The following is a 17,502-nucleotide window of genomic DNA, read 5'->3' as shown; positions in this document are numbered from 1 at the left end:
CCATTACCAAAACTAAGCAGTAAGAAGAAATTTCTGATAAGTGGATTGGACTAATCAATGTCATGTCATTTTGTTAGACTGAGCTTTAATCACCCATCAAATAAAGAAACAGAAAAGTATTCTCAACTCTTTTTCCCTTTCTGTTTCTTATTTTTATTACAACAATCCAACGTTTGCAATGATACTTAATTGGTGAAGTACTAAATTAAAATTATTAAAGCTAATGATTATATATATATATACTAATACACACACCCATTGGGAAATTTTTTTTATTTACCTATTAGAGATAGATACTAATAATTAGGCCTTGTTTGGTTGACAAAGCAAATCATAGGAAGTGCAAATTCCTAGGAAGTAGAAGTATATGAAGTTGTTTGGTTGGCAAAATCATGGGAATCTGCACTTCCTAGGAAGTTTTACTTCCCACACAATGGGGGAAGTTGCTTACCTAGTTCCCCCTAGGTAAGTGCCACTTCCCATGAGAATTCCAACTTCCCATAGCCAACAAACAATTTTGTTTACTTCCTAGGAAGTGAAATTTCATGGGAAGTGAAAAATCAAGGGAAGATCAACTTCCCAAGTACAACCAAACGATACCTTAGTATAGTCTAACTTAGCAGAATTAATTATTTATTTTCAATGGGTAGTCTAGAGTTCTACGACACATGACAATTTTTGAGTGACTTTATGCTTAGGCAGCTCTTGAAGCATCTATAATGGGAAGTCCTAACCTATGAAGCACAGAAACTTCTAACACCAGACGTTTTCTCAATTTTAAAGGTTTTCATTTCCAAAATGCAAGTTGTTTCTGAGCTGATGAAGCTCAGAATTAGCTGAAACCTCAAGTTTCTCCTATTTTAATTTTTCCCGTCCAAAATCTCAGTTGTTTATATGCTCCATATGTCTTAATTGAGTTTAATCATGTGGGGGCTCAATGGTTGGAGCTTCTACTTTCCAACTTGTTGGTCGGGTGTTTGACTCTCATTTACCCCAATTTGGAGAGTTTGTGTAAATATTTGCTTCTCGGTAATATTCAGTTTATAGTCTCTAGAAGTATCTAGTCTCTGAAAGTTTCTTTATGGGTTGGGATCCCTCTTCTTACCCCCCAACTCATGAGGGCTGACCCTACTTGGAACAGTTAATTACCGAAATGTCTTAATTGAGGCAAGGAGAACTGAAAGGAGGAGAAATACAAACTAAGAGCAAGGCTCGTATTGTCACCGGGAAAAGTTGGGAACAAACATTTTAGCAAGGGGGAGATGGGGTGGGTGTTGACTGTGGTGTTGACGGCTATAAGCCTATATTTTCTTATCTTAATTATATATATACTTAATTTGTTTTTTTAATTGCTATATGGTTTGAGCATATTTTTTAAGACATTTTTGAACTCTTAACTAGTATTTAGGCCTGGGTGATGCCCCGAATTTTCTCTTTGCTAAAATTTATTAGTAGTTAAATAAGTATTCTCATCTCATTTAAAAAAGTCATCTTATTCATTATATGTATTTCAAATGTTTTCTATTCATATGTCATCATTAATTTTGATTACAAAATCAATAATGGTATGGCGGAGTAATGGTTGGATTTCTTACTTTCATACTTGAGGTAGTGGGTTCGAATCTTTACGTAAACCATTCTTCTTCATTTTTACTATATGAGAAATGTTATTGGATGAGGGAGGATGACACGTGACACACACATGATTATTTTTTTACTTAAAAAAAAAAAATCAAAAAATCAGTCAAAGTTGGCAAGTTAATTTTCCAAAATGGAAATTTATCAATTAAAAAGAAGTGAAGTAGTTCCACTTTTTCTAATATCTATAATAAAGTAATAAGAATATAAGGGTCCATTTGTTATCGATTTTTATTTTCAGTTTTCGGTTTTTCAGAAAACTAAAAACCAAAAACAGGAAACCAGAAAAAATGGTTTTCACTTTTTAGTTGTCAGTTTTCAAAATCATCATGTTCCTAATAAATTTGACTGATTTTTTATTCATTATAGGACATATATCATATGACTTTGAGAATCAAAAATCCAAAAAACTAGAAAACCACAGTAATACCGAATGAGTCCTAAATTTTTTTTTTTTTTTTTTTTTTTGGGGAGAACATAAGAGAATATAAGATGTTAGAGGTGTTGTTTTATATTTGAGGTGCTTGGACTTTTGTCTTTGGATTTGGTACATCTCTATGATTCTTTACAGGACAGTGCCGAAAAACAGGGGTTGTGCCCTGCTGATCAAAGCAGTGGGCTTATCTGTTTCTTCGAAACAAGTAAGAGATGGTTGAACGGCCTAAGCACTTACTGGGCCTAATGAAGCAAATAGATCACAATAGGACGTATAAAACGGTAAAACCTGATCTATGTTATTTCAGTTGCAAAAATTCACTTTTCAATAGGTCACTGTCACACCGTAATTTGTTTTTCTAAAAAGTTGAACATTACTATCTTTTTAGTCATATTATCTCTATTATATAAGTCAAGGGAGGAGCAACGGTATCCCTCTTGAAATATACTTAAATGCCCCTCATAACATAAATTATACATTCCTATTTTCCACAAACAATCTTCTAACGGCTAATCAACCTCAATTTCATGCATGAACTTGCCAAAACAAATAAAATCAACAAAATCTCTATTAATCCAATTAAGTCATATAATGTTCAATCACATAAACTTGCCAATAAAAAATTCTATCAAAAGGATGCACTATCAGTAACTTCCCAAACATTAATACAACATACATAACAAAAAAAAAAAAAAAATTCACGAGCCTCTCAAATCAAATTTTCTAGAGCACAAACTCTAAACAAAAAAAAACAGTTCTCTTCATACATTAGAGCTTCACGACATTCTCAGATACGAAACTCTCAAATTTGTCGATTTTTTTTACTGTTAATCAGGTACGCAATTATATAGTGCAAACCACAACTAAATGAACTCTCGAAATAAAGTAATGTGTACTGTTTTATGGTCAGTAAATCTTAAAAATATGGAATATGTTCGAGTAAATTAAACTCAAATTACAACAACTATTAAGAATATGTGTTGTATTTGATTTTTTTCAAAAAAAAATTAACTTCAAATACGGTTTATTTAGAATTCAATTCGAAAAATAGTTGAAATTAAAATTAAAATTACATCATAAATGCTTGAAAAAAAAAATGGAATTTCGTCAAAATAAATTTTTTTGTCAAAAATTTCGACAAAATATGAGAACTCGAATTGTTTTTGTGCTCGTTATTAAAAAGAAATAAAATTTCGTTTAAATCGGCGAAAAATTGAGATAAAATATGAGAACTCGAACTATTTTGTGCCCATATATTAAAAAGAGTTTGAGATAAAATACTTAAACCCATATATTGAGATCAAAAAAATATTTTTTAAGAACTTGATAGCATTTTCGCAAATGCACAAATTATTAAGGAAAAAAAGTTGTCAAGAACAAAGGTGATTAATTTTTTTCAAAAATAAAACTTCCTAACATATTTATAGGATAATGACTACACTAAGAACATTACATATGCTACGATATAGATTTATAATGGACGACTTCGAAGTGCAAATAACGCAATAACGTAAGACTAGATGGATGGAAAATAAAAGGCGACAAAGAAATTCAATGGACCCCGAACAAAGAGATTCTAGAAATGCAAGAAGACGAGCTAGACGAGAAAATGATAGTTTAACGCCTCTAAATATTCAACTTTCGTTTTTGGTTTGTTTTACTACTGAGTAATTATCCATGTCGTCGCACGCATCGCGTGCATAAAAAGCTAGTATTTATTATTGCTACCTTTTTCTTGATAATATTATGATAATTTTTTAATCATATATCTAGTTCCACCTTATCAACATTAACGAGTTAGTAGGCCTGATATGTCCAAATAGAGAAAATACTCATTTAATAATATTATACTTTAAAATAATAATACTAAATATCACTTGATCTAATACAGGTGAATTATCATGTCATAAAAATCTTTGAAGATGGACAAACTGTATCATTTCGCCGATGAAAAGAAGACTGAAGGGATGTGCTCATGTGGCATTTAAGTATTTAGAATCAAAACATTTCTCTTATTTAGAGCACTATCCATATGACCATATGTATGTTCCTTACTAGAAGGAGACGAAAAGAAAATCCAATATAGAGATCATGCCAAAGCTAAAAGATGTCTATTGCGACAAAGTAACTAAGAAACGGACGCAATCGAATTTTATTGAAGAAAATTATTGTCCAACTTTGAGTTTTAACAAAATCCCTCTTCCCTTCAAATTTTAAATATGATATATTCAGATTTCACGAGAATCACGTTAATCAATAAAAGTAATTTCAATTAGTAAATTTTTTTTCTATAATCAACGACTTATTATAAGCAATTAGTTTCTATGCTCGGGCTATGTCCCAAGTAAGGCCAATTTTCATTTATCAATATTATACTTTAAAATGATAAGACTAAATACAATTTGGTTTAGTGGTTAAAACATTAGTTTATAAACTTGATGTCACGGGAAATCGAAACTTATACTATGTCATTTCTAATTTAGAAACGCCTTTTAATATATTTGTATAATGCTTCCTTAATCATTCTGTGAGAGGTATTAATTAAATACGATCCTTCTTCTCATCTACTTACATAAAATTAGTAAAAAACAAATCTTTCCAATACAAACAATAAACTTATAAAAGGAATCTCCCAACTGAGCTATTTTGGTCCACCTTAGAGCAAAAAGATCTACTTCAATTTATTCACACACCACTTGTTGGTGCAATAATATATTGATTCATTAAGTTAATTAGGGCCATATAAACACTCAAAAATAAGTGCACTTATCCTTTATGCTTCTTGCTGCCATTCTCTCAAAACACATTTGCTACCTTCCTTACTCATCCAACTTCATTCTTATAATCTTATGGAGTTAGAAAATCAAACAATTCATGTGTTGATGGTAGCATTTGCATCCCAAGGTCACATCAACCCCTTTCTTAGGCTAGGAAAACACTTACAAACCAAAGGCCTTCATGTCACTCTTGCAACCACTGAGACTTTCCGCCACCGTATAATCAAGCACCACCATACGGACATCGGCACCACCACCATCACTGACGAGATCCCCGCAATTTCGGGGATCGATATCGTGTTCTTTTCCGATGGGCTTAGTCTAGAGTATGACAGGAAGAACAACCTAGATATATACATGGACACACTAGCCAAAGCTGGTCCAATACATTTAACAAACCTTATTACATCCCTAGCTTGTGACAATATTAGGCCTAAAAAATTCTCATGCATAATCAACAATCCTTTTGTTCCATGGGTTGCTGATGTTGCAAGCCAAGTAGGAATACCATGTAGCATGCTGTGGATTCAACCTTGTACACTCTTTGCAATCTATCATAGCTTCTATAATAATGCTCATGATTTTCCTACAAAAGAAGACCCTAAGAAGAGCGTGCAATTACCAGGCTTACCATTGTTACAAACTTGTGATCTTCCTTCTTTTGTGCTCCCTAATAGTCCTTTTGGGAGTATAACAAAAGCATTTTTTGAAGCCTTGAAAAACATCCATAAATTAAGGTGGGTTTTGGCTAATTCTTTCTATGAGCTTGAAAAAGAAGTGATTGATTCTATGTCTAAATTCGTCATGATTAAGGCCGTTGGTCCATTAGTCCCATTGAAACTCTTAGGCCAAGATCATGAAGTTCGCGATTTTGTAGGAATAGATATGTGGAAAGCCGATGATCAATGCATCGAGTGGCTTAATCAAAAGGAGCCTAATTCTGTTATTTACGTGTCGTTTGGTAGTTTAGTAGTCCTTTCGAAGAAACAAATGGAGAGTATTGCAATCGCGTTGAAGAAGAGTAAGAGGTCATTTCTTTGGGTGGTGAAACCTTCCAATTATCCTGTACCAGAAGGTGCAGGAGAATTACCTGAGGGATTCTTGAATGAAACTAAGGAACATGGGGTAGTTGTACCTTGGTGTCACCAAAGTTTGGTTTTGTCACATAAATCTATTGCTTGTTTTTTAACACATTGTGGGTGGAATTCTATGTTGGAGACTATTAGTGTTGGAGTTCCTATCATTGCTTATCCTCTGTGGACTGATCAGCCAACAAATGCTAAGCTTATGGTTGAGGTTTTAGGTGTTGGGATTAGATTGTGGCCTAATGATGAAGGGGATGTTAAAAGTGAGACTATTGGGGAGTGCATCAAGGACATCATGGATGGTCCACAAGCAACGGAGATTCGGGCCAAGGCAGCACGGTGGAAGGACACCGCTAGGGGTGCGGTGGCCGGTGGCGGCTCATCGGATCGGAATGTTCAAGAGTTCATTGATGATATCATTAGGACTTCCTCTTGTATAGAATGTAATGTGAATTCTTCTTCTATGGAAAGCCAAAGTGTTTGAGAATAAAGGTTTAAATTGTATGTTGTAGAGATGTAACCTTTAGTTTATGCTAGTAGCATACACTAGCCATTCTCACTAATTACTATTTCGTTGTATGTACACTAGGGGAAAAAACATAAAGGGCTGCGCAGGAAGGGCTGCGCTTTTCGTAAAAGCGCAGCCCTACTAGTGAAGGGCTGCGCTTTTTTAAAAAAGCGCAGCCCTACTAAGAAGAAGGGCTGCGCTTTTTAAAAAAGGCGCAGCCCTTCACTAGTAGGGCTGCGCTTTTTCAAAAAAGCGCAGCCCTTCTGTAGGTAAGAAGGGCTGCGCCTTTTTGAAAAGCGCAGCCCTACTAAGTGAAGGGATGCGCTTTTTAAAAAGCGCAGCCCTTCTGCTTAGTAGGGCTGCGCTTTTTTAAAAAAGCGCAGCCCTTCCCGAAAAATTTTGAAATTTCGGAATCGCGCGCTTTGAAATATTGAGCGGGGATTCGTCAAATATATTATCCCTCATTCTCTCTCCTCTCTCACGTCCCTCATTATTCCTTTCCTCCTTATCTCTCACCCTCTCTTCTCTCTCATCTCTCTCCTCTCTCAAAAACTCCCATAAACATTTGTCTCAAAAACCCATTTTAAGTTTTTCCGATTTGCACTAAACATGACGACGGAGTCCGATTGCCTATTGTGATACCTTTTCGGAAGCGGAACGAGCCAACAAGTCAAAGTCACTGCTTTGCGGTGATGTTTAGGCTTTTTAAGCCATCCGAGTTCGTTTAAGCCTCCAAATAGCCATTTTAAGTTTTTCCGAAATTTTTTTTTCCTTTAAATTATGTATTTGGGTTTTGTTTTATGTATTTAAACATTATTAGGTTGTAGTTCTTGTATTTTTTCAGATCTATAATGTTCTTGTATACTTCTCTTTGTTTATATATTTTGATTAATGTTCTTGTATACTTCACTTTGTTTTGATTAATGTTCTTGCTTGTATACTTCTCTTTGTTTTGATTAATGTTCTTGTATACTTCTCTTTGTTTTGAATGTTATTCTTGTATACTTCTCTTTGTTTATTTTGATTAATGTTATTCTTGTATACTTCTCTTTGTTTATTTTGATTAATGTTCTTGTATACTTCTTGTATACTTATTGTATACTTCTCTTTGTATATTAGTTTTTGTTCCTTTTTTTCATTTTCGTTTCATTCTTTTTATTGTTTTGGGTTTAGTATTTTCGTTTCGTTTCGTTTCTCTTCTCTTCTGTTTAATTTCAGAAAATGTGAGATTATGAGTAAAAAAATGACAAAAAAAAAAAAATTTTTTTTTTTGGTAGGAAGGGCTGCGCTAGTTAGGAAAAAGCGCAGCCCTTCTGGGCTAGAAGGGCTGCGCTTTTTCCTAACTAGCGCAGCCCTTCTAGCTTAAGGGCTGCGCTTTTCTAGCGCAGCCCTACTTAAAAAGTGAAGGGCTGCTACTGAAAGGGCTGCTGTCAAAAAGCGCAGCCCTACATGCCTTTTTTAGCGCAGCCCTTCTTCATTTTTCCACTAGTGGTAATTATTATTGCTAATACATGAAATCAACTTATAGTGAATGTGTTGACTTGATTTGGTTATATTTGTAGACTATGAATACATAGTAGGTCTAACTTTTTAGGTAGGGATGAAGTGCAATCAAACTTGTCATCAGAGGCGGATCTAGTAAGGGGCTTGGGTGGTCTAGGTCTTCCCAAAGTAAAATAGAGTTCCTGTTTTTGGGCTTTTTTGCCCATTTTTTGTAACAATAAAAGTTAATGACCGCATAGATAATATGTGGTGGGAGTGGCTCAGTAATAAGTGGATCGTGCTGGTTTGAATCCGCAGAGTATGCTCATTACTTACTTTGTTATTTCTTCTTAACCTTTCTTCTTCTAATTTTTCTTTTTCCTTTTTAAAATTATTCATCCATCTTGCTTATATCTTTTGGTCTAACTTAGAAAAATGTTCTTTTGATTCATTAGGTTTATCTTTAGAGTACAAGGAACCACTTTTGTTTTTTTATAAAGAGAATCCAACTCTAATCATTATTTAATTCCAAAATCCATTCTTAAGTCCTCACAATTATAAAGATACAATATCTTTGAAACTTCTTCTGTTTCATAATACTTGTTATAATTCTCCCACTTTCTCTCTCTATTTTTATAAAACCTCCTCACTTTTTCTGTGTAGCAAGTATTATGAAACAGATGAAGTAGTATTGTGATAAATGATTGATGATTCAGTGTACTAGACATATGACAGACTACTTATTACTTTATGTGATTTAGTAATTGATAAGTTATACTGATGAAGGCCCCCTCCCAAACCAAAAATTATGGATCCGCCCCTGCTTGTCATCAAAAAGTTAATCAACTTGAACCCTAATACACTTGAACCACAACACTAGGCGTTTCCGACTCGAGACATGAAGTTAACCAAAGCTATTGGACCCATATAGCTAATGTTTGGTTTTAACATGGGACACAACTATTTGAGCTGAAAAAACAAATTTTGGTTTATTATTGGTTACTTTTTTCAGACTATCATAATGTTTTGAAGATCAAAGTGAACTGAACAATAAAATGATAAATTGGTGATCCCTGTTTTTTTTTCACACCAAAAAGAAAAAACACCACGGAAAACCCATCGAAGAGTTTATAGGCTTCGATTGAAGCGGGTCAGTTTGAATATATTTTAAAGTTTCTTATTTTTGAAAATATATCATAGAAAATCTACTACATCGACTTTTGAGTCTCATTGGATCAGTTGTTCACTTGATAGGTTCCACCGCAAGCTCACTAGTTCTTCCCCATTACCATTGTCAATATAATTTTAGTTATTATTGATACAATACGATGTACTTTAGGATATACTTTATTCTTAGATCGTAAATTATAAATATTGATCAATGATCATTCTTCACTCCAAATTGAGGAGTTTTCTTGAATCTAGCAATTATATTAGTTTAACTTATTATATGTTGCATATATGATTATTATGAAATTCTAATGATAACACCGTTATTATAATTTATAAAAACATTTCACTCATTTTTGAAGTAGAGAGAAAATGGCACAAAAAATATGTTATTGACCCATATTTTGGCATTTAGTTCACCAGGGACCTATATAACCCAACCCGTTTACTATTCGACCCGTATAGCTAAACCAAAACTAATGTAACCCATTAGACGCATTTTACAGGTGAAGAGCTTATGCTTTCATTTCTTTTCCATTTACGTTCATTATCGCCCATATCATTCTTTCCACATATATCGTCCATCTGCTTGTTTGTTGTTTTTTTTTATCATTTTTGTTTCTTGTTGATGTATCTATCTCTATTATATGAGTGACGGGGGAGGAAGATGGTGTCCACACTTAAAAAGTCTAATATACCCTTATGGTCCGTTTGGTGGTTGGTCATAAATGGTGGTAATGGGAATGAATTTGTGTCTAAATTTGTGAAAAATATCATTGTCCATTCCCATGGTAATGCTAATTTATCCTAAAGTGTCCACTTTCCTTCTTGAATTTCCATTTCCATCTAATACCACCTTGTAGGTGGTAATGAGTGGTAATGAAAATTGCTTCCCCTTGGAGACAAAAACACAAGTTTATGGGTGAGATTGCTTGCTTATGGAGAAAAAATGCCTCCCCATAGAGATTTTAAGGGTGCTTCCCTAATAAAATTACACTTAAAATTCATTACCATTACCGCAATTCATTAACGACTACCAAACGGGATGAATTTAAATTGTCATATAACTTAAATAACCTTTTTTTCCTCCTACTTGCCATATATATTGAACAAGTTAATAACATAATTGAATTTGAAATTTTAATTAAATATTAAATTAAGGAGAATGATTTCCTCTTCTTACCTATGTGTGAAAACTCTATTAAAAAATTAAAATGACAATATAATTTGATTGACGCAATTAGAAGAAAAAATATAAATTTTATATTTTATATTAATAATTATGCTCATAATATTTCAAAACCTATATTCTTCATTAATCTCTATTAGGTAAATCAACCTCTTTTCGGCGATTGAACCCGTTACACAAATTTTTTTACACTTTATTTGAGCACAAACTTTCTTCTACTGTATATTTCTTTCTCTCGATAATATATTTGAATAATGATGAACATATAACTAAAAAACCAATGAAGCATTAATTTAAGAAAAATATAGTTAAAAAATTAAAAATAATTAAAAATAGATTTACAAATCAAATTTTTTGTAACACTGATTAATAACTAATTGAGAAAATCAAAAAAGTTAAGAGGACATGCACGCATAGCGTGCAAAAAATGCTAGTATTATATTATACTAACTTCATTTCATAATACATGTATCATTTGCTTTTTCACGTACTCCAACACACTTTTTGGACATTAATATCTCTAGTCGTATATAAGTAAAAATTATAAGAAAAAGTTGATATATGAAATTCTCGCACCGATTTGGATTTAATAAAATACCGGTTGATGATGTGTTTTCTCACATAATGGTGAGAGAGATATCGTCAAATTTGGTTGATGAATAGTGCTTAGATGAAAAATGATACATGCATTGTGAAACAGAGAAAGTATTGTAGTAGCATTTAATGGGGGAGGGGAGGAGGGGGTGGGGGTTGCGGAAATTTGAAAGGGGTGGAAGAGGGGTGGGGGATGCAGAAATTGAAGGGGGATGGTGCGGGTTGCGAGGGTGATGGGGTAGGGTGGTAGGGAGTCTGCATGGGTGGTTGCGACGGTTGAGGGGGAAGGGGGAGGTATATGGTTGGAGGGATGAGGTGGTGGTGGTTAGGGTTAGGAGTTAGGGAGAGGAAGGGAGTTAATTAGGGTTTAAAACAAAAAAATTAGGGTTAATGACTACGGAGTTAACCGTCGTGAATTATTAAGGACATTTTGATGTATTCCATGAAATTCGGGGGTACCTGGTGAATTTTGCAAAGTGTGAGGGTACTTGGTGAATTTTCCGAAAACTCGAATACTTGGTGGAAAAACTATCTTTTAAAAAAAATATTTTTAACTTGAAATTTTGACACTATTCATATTTAAAAAAATATTCTCAATTTATAATATAGTCATGTTGAATTCTTGTTTGATTTGTCTCAATTATTAATTTAATAAGTTATAATTTTTACTAATATATAATGAAAGATAATTTTTTTTTTATAGTGTTATAATATTATAGTTATACAGAGTGAGTAGATAATCTAAAATGTGCTCCTTTCTGGATTTTCGTTATTTTACTTTGGCGTGTTGGCCTTGTTTAGCTTGGGCCCAAACAGGTGGTATGTCAATTGTCAAATAATCAAAAGATTCTTCGGTCATGTGAGACATCAGACACCCAACAATACATGCAATAATTATTAAATGAACTCTATTATCTGCATGCAAAACTAGCCATCAACCATAATTCCATAGATTATTGGATAATGATTATATATACAGCTCATATTATTGTCCTAAATTCCATAGATTAGGATATAAAAACAGAAAATAATGAACATTAAAGGAAAAATTTAATACAACATTTTTGCTTTTAGTTTTAAGAATATATGTTAGTAGTTAATTAGGAGATATATAGAAATCACAAATTATTGGATGTAATCGTTACAACATAATTTATGGTGTAACAACTTATAAATTCCGCTCATTTTGTAAAAAGACCTCAAATGAGAAAAAATTAATGACAAAATGACATGAGATTCATGTCATTATTTGTATAGTCCATGTCATTTTTCTTAAAATTTATGTCATTATATTATATATACAATACGTTATGATATAACATATTACAAATAAGACGCATTCCACTGAAATACTTTTTCGATTTTACTTTTATCATTCCTATGAAAAACAATCATAATGATTAATGAATATTCCAGGCATAAAGTAAGCCAACTTTTCCCTTATAATCACAAAAACCGTTATTGAATGAAGCTGACTGTTGTTACATTTCACCAAATATTTGTAATTTGAGCCCCCACGTTCCACTAGTGTAGGCTCCAACCCAACCCAAGGTGGCAAGATAGAATGGAAGAACTAATAATGTGGATAATTAGCCAATAATATCAGAGCATATGGGTGAAATTAAATATGAAAATTGTCAAATTTGAATGAGCTTTTGCCCTCTTGTGGTGTGATGTAAGAACAGGTGGTCCAGATCAGTGAATCGTGTTAATTGTTACAAAATTTCATGTTCTTCCTTCATAATTTTGGAGATTTCATGGTATTACTAATCTTCCCCACAATTTTCTAAAATTGACTTATATAACACCAATTATAATTTGGAGTGTAGCACAACACCAATTATAAAATGGGTAAAGATTGCAACAAATCACCAACTATAATGTTGGGTGCGCTCATATAAAGAACTCCACTTTATGAATATAACATAAATGGACCGCGTTATTTTGAGAAAAAAAAAATTATGTATCCATCCATAAAAAATGAAAGTAGTTATTCATATGAAGATGAACAAATCAAAGATTTACACATCCTAGACAAACTATGGGTTTTTCCAACCTCTTCTCCCTTCCTTAATCTTCTCTTTCTTCAATCCTTTCAATGATTGTTGCCTACTGTATCTTTATACAAATTTTTATATGCTTTCGCACGAATTATGTGTATATATAAGATTAGTAACCTTAAATAATCAATAAAAGTACTTAAATTTAAAAGGTAGAATTTATAGGAGGACAAATCGATTACCCACCTCTATTTTGTCTCTATATCAAACTTAATACACACTTTCATCATTGAAATTCAATAGTTTCGACCATAAACCAATTTGGCATATAGTATAATATAAATGATCTCACTCTAAAAGATATTTTCTCTAATTGTGGTGTTCCATTAATTTGTTTACGATTTAGTTGTGAATTGTGATATAACATCTAATTTGACAACAAAAATCATAGTTCGATTGTGAAATACTTCACTCATAAAGCTCTCACATAAACAAGAGAAGTGTTTCACTGATTTTAAAACGGTGGAAGTATGTTTATATATACGTTCATTTTTTGGTAATTATGTGATGTATTACTTGAATGAGAGGTTTTAAATTTTATGGCCTTGTTTGACAAATAGAGTTTAGCTGTTAGAGTTTAGAGTTAAAAGTTTGTTGTTAGAGTTTTAACTTTTTGTTCAGCGGATTTGACTGTTGATTTGACAACCTTTTTTTTTTATAAATGTGTTTGGTAACAATTAACTGATTGCTAAAAATACATTGTCAGTTGTTTGTGTGAAATGATATTTATAGACATTATAATACATATGTGTAGTATTATTATTAGAAGTAAGAAAGTCATTGAACATATTTTTACCTGATCCTCTAAAGAAAAAGCATTATGAGCTTTTTCATTTTGAGAGTTTTTATTCCAAAACTCTCTGATCTAAAACTCTCTTTTACCAAACATCCTTTTAGTATTTTTTACTAGTCAAAACTCCAAAAGTAGTCTAAAACTCTCTTTTTACTTCAAAACTCTAATTATTATAACATGGTTTACCCTTAATGTAATCTTTTGGGGGTGTTACCCTTAATAATTTAGCCAGCGTGTATTCTTTAGGATTTGTAGTGCACCTTGGTCAAGGGAATAAAAAAAGAAAAGGTGTATCGGTGCATCCGGAACTATAACATGGTTTGTCTTTAATCACTCAATCTTAATTGTTATTACTATGAGAAACTGTAAAGCATAGCACCAAAACATGTAAAGCATGATTTTGCATGTCGTTTACATTAAACAAACATAATCAACTTGGATTCACAAATGCAGGAGTTAACAGAACAATTGCGAATTAGATTCTTCCCACTTTGCACAGAAAGCTGTATTTTGTTTGTAAAGGAAGCTAACCGATACTATTATGTAAACGTTATCGCATTATCCACCATTTTTTTTTTCTGAAGCCATATAATCCACCTAATATTGTTACTAAAATATTTGATCGGTTAGATCAAATAATGCATGACATAATAAGTAATTAATGACACATTACATGATTACTTCCTATTAGAGAATGTTCCAAGGCTGGTAGGGGACTTGTCCCAAAAAATTATCATATGTTCGAGTTAAGATTCCACAATTTTGTCAAAGTTACTCAATCACAACAAAAATTTATTTCAGAATGGTGACAATTTAGATGCCTCACCGCGAGTGACGGAGCCACGTAGCAAGTTGTGGGGTCAATTGACTCCACTCGAATTTAAAAAGTATGGAATTTTTTCCTATTTTTTTTTTTTTTGAAATCTTGGTGTATTTCCTTATATATTTAACTATTTGATCTCTTTGAATTTCATCAATTTTATTTTGACCCTACTAAATATATTTTCTAAATATGATGCCACTACTCACCGCACAAGTACACATAAAAATAAGTTTGACAAAAGTACAATGAGCGGTTCCCTCTAGGTTTCCTTGGGAGGGTTTTCTAGGCGATTTTCCTAGGGTTTCTCATCAGGTGTGAGATTTTGCTCGTGGCTGCCTCGAGATCAGTGTAAGCCTAGTCATGGCTTCCACTTCGGGACCTAGGAGTGAGAGAGAAGTTCAACAATCACAAATAGAAGTATTAGGGTTACAAAAAAGAGTGTTAGGGGAAGCAGCGAAAACTCCCGCTGACTCCCCCACGGAGGAGGAAGATGTGGTGGAGTGGAATGACGATGGCGAGGAGGAGGAGGAAGCAAGAATGGAGTTAGGGCTGGTGGGTAAATTATGGACGAGAAGATCGATCAATGCGAACGCTTTTATGACAACCATGAAAAGTGTTTGGCAACCATCCCATGGATTGGATATAAGTTCTATTGGAGACAACACTTTCGTTTTTCAGTTCCACCATTGGCGTGACAAACAACGAGTTGTGGAAGGTCAACCGTGGCATTTCGACAAACATGCTATAATCTTTGATGATATTCAAGGTAATGTTAAACCGTCTGATATGGAATTTTTTGCATTACCTATGTGGGTTAGAGTATATAACCTACCCTTTAAAGGTCGTCTGAACCTAACTAATGTTGAAGCCATCGGAAGAAAGATTGGAACTTTCATTAAGGTAGATAACTCGGGGTCTATGGGGATAGATAAGTCTATCAGGCTTCGTATAAATGTCGATGTACGAAATCCTCTAATGAAAAATATCAAAGTTAAAATGCGGGGAGGGGTAGAGGAGGTTTTTGAAGTGAAATACGAGCGTCCACCATTATTCTGTTACTGTTGTGGACTAATGGGACACGGGCTGAAGGACTGCATGGAGAATAGGGAGGAGGAAGACCAGAAACTAAGGTATGGGGGTTGGTTAAAAGCCTCCCCGTGGAAAAGCAATAAAAGAGAGGAGGAGGAAGGGAGGGAAAGGGGAGGACTAAAAGCTCGGGCTCTTTTCATTACCAAACCAAAGGGGAGAGTTTCGAAGGAACTTCATGAAGCGATGCAGGAGGTTGCAGGGAGAATGAGAGACGTGGGATTAATTGATAAAGATGATCTACACCACACCATGCATAGTAGGGGAGGAGAAGAAGGAGAGTGTGTATTGAAAGAAAAGGATACTAGGCAACATGAGGATGTGGAAGATGCTCCACATACCAGTGAAGTTACGATACATCGAAAAGTGGAAATGGACCATCCTGTGGAAAAAAAGAGAGGATGGCATAGAATCCCCAGAAAGGAAAGGGAAGGGGTTAAAGATGAACTGGTATTGGTTGGGCAGAGACGAAAAGATAGGGAGGAGGAACAAGAAGGATCTGAATTGAGGGAGGGGGAGAACTGTGGAATTAAAAAGAAGATAGGGTTGGATGGTAATGCTCTAAGCAAACAAATGCAGAATGAAACTACTGAAACAGTGGCGGGCCCCACCTCCTGGGCCCTTGGTGATCAATGAGTAACGTGCTTTCATGGAACTGCCGGGGTTTGGGGTCTATACCGGCAGTCAATGCGCTTAGGCGTGTTGTGATCAACGAGAAACCCCAACTGGTATTTTTACAAGAAACCAAACTCCATAGCTATGAAATGGAGCGTGTCAAAAAACGATTAAATTTTCGAGGGATGTTTGTGGTGGACTGTGTGGGAGATGGACGACGTAGGAAAGGAGGAGTGTGCTTATTGTGGCGTGAAGATTGGGATATTACTATTTTGTCTTTTTCAACAAACCATATTGACTCAATTGTAAATGCCGAGGGAGGAATGACATGGAGATTCACGGGAATTTACGGCTTTCCTGAAACTGAAAACAAAGCGAAGACGGGGGCTCTGCTTAAAACTTTGCACAATAGAGAGAGTATGCCATGGCTTTGCGGCGGTGATTTCAATTTAATGCTTTGGTCAGTTGAGAAGCAAGGTGGAGGAGACTTTAGATTTGAAGAAGCGGAGTTATTTCGGGAAGCTTGTGATCATTGTGAACTGTATGATTTGAACTACGTGGGACATCCATTTACCTGGACCAATAATCAAGGTGGGGATCATAACTTGCAAGAGCGACTGGATCGTTTCCTAGCGAACTCACAATGGCAAACTAAGTTTGGGCACTCTTATGTCACACATTTAGAAAAAAGAAGATCTGACCATTTGCCGATTTTGCTTAGTATTCGCACAAAACTGCCGCAGAGTGGAAAAAAAAGGAACAAGAGGTTGTTTAGATTTGAGGAGATGTGGACAAGGGAAGAAGAATGTGGTGAAGTGATAGCGGCAAACTGGAGGAAAGGCGGAGATGCAGCTGTCAATGTAGGAAGAATTGCTAGTGATTTGCGTGAATGGAGTATGGCGAAGTTCGGAGATTTTGCAAAAGAAATGCGAATGCTTAAAGAACAAATGGGTAAACTTATGTGCGAGGAGCCAACTCAAAGCACTATAGCTCAAATGAAAGCCTTTGATACCCGAATGGATGAGTTGGAACTGAGAGAGGAATTATTTTGGAAACAAAGAAGTCGTCAGGATTGGCTAAAGCATGGGGACCAAAACACAAAATTTTTTCATGCTAAAGCTAAACAAAGGGTGGCACGAAATAATATCAAACGACTCAAAGATGCAGATGGGGAGGTGTACGACAAAGAGGAGGATATTGCAGAAATTCTTGTGCGTCATTTCCATACACTCTTTCAGGCAAATGA

At 34.4% G+C, this 17,502-nt stretch overlaps 2 protein-coding genes across 2 annotated transcripts; both read left to right on the top strand.

Annotated features, from left to right (window-relative positions):
* The first annotated feature begins 4,787 nt into the window (after nucleotides 1–4,787).
* LOC104904941 (UDP-glycosyltransferase 84B2) lies at nucleotides 4,788–6,449 on the top strand. The gene has a single exon (XM_010693367.4). The coding sequence runs from the start codon at nucleotides 4,924–4,926 to the stop codon at nucleotides 6,418–6,420; it is 1,497 nt and encodes a 498-aa protein (XP_010691669.1). The 5' UTR covers nucleotides 4,788–4,923; the 3' UTR covers nucleotides 6,421–6,449.
* A 9,824-nt stretch (nucleotides 6,450–16,273) lies between these two features.
* Nucleotides 16,274–17,502, top strand: LOC130590250 (uncharacterized). Its single transcript, XM_057392312.1, has 2 exons — nucleotides 16,274–17,207; nucleotides 17,495–17,502. The coding sequence occupies exons 1-2, from the start codon at nucleotides 16,274–16,276 to the stop codon at nucleotides 17,500–17,502; spliced, it is 942 nt and encodes a 313-aa protein (XP_057248295.1).

The sequence above is a fragment of the Beta vulgaris genome, chromosome 9, assembly GCF_026745355.1.
Source record: "Beta vulgaris subsp. vulgaris cultivar EL10 chromosome 9, EL10.2, whole genome shotgun sequence".
In the NCBI taxonomy this organism is placed as follows: Eukaryota; Viridiplantae; Streptophyta; class Magnoliopsida; order Caryophyllales; family Amaranthaceae; genus Beta; species Beta vulgaris.
The sequence above is the reverse complement of the archived record's forward strand: the minus strand, read 5'-3'. Positions and strand labels throughout refer to the sequence as shown.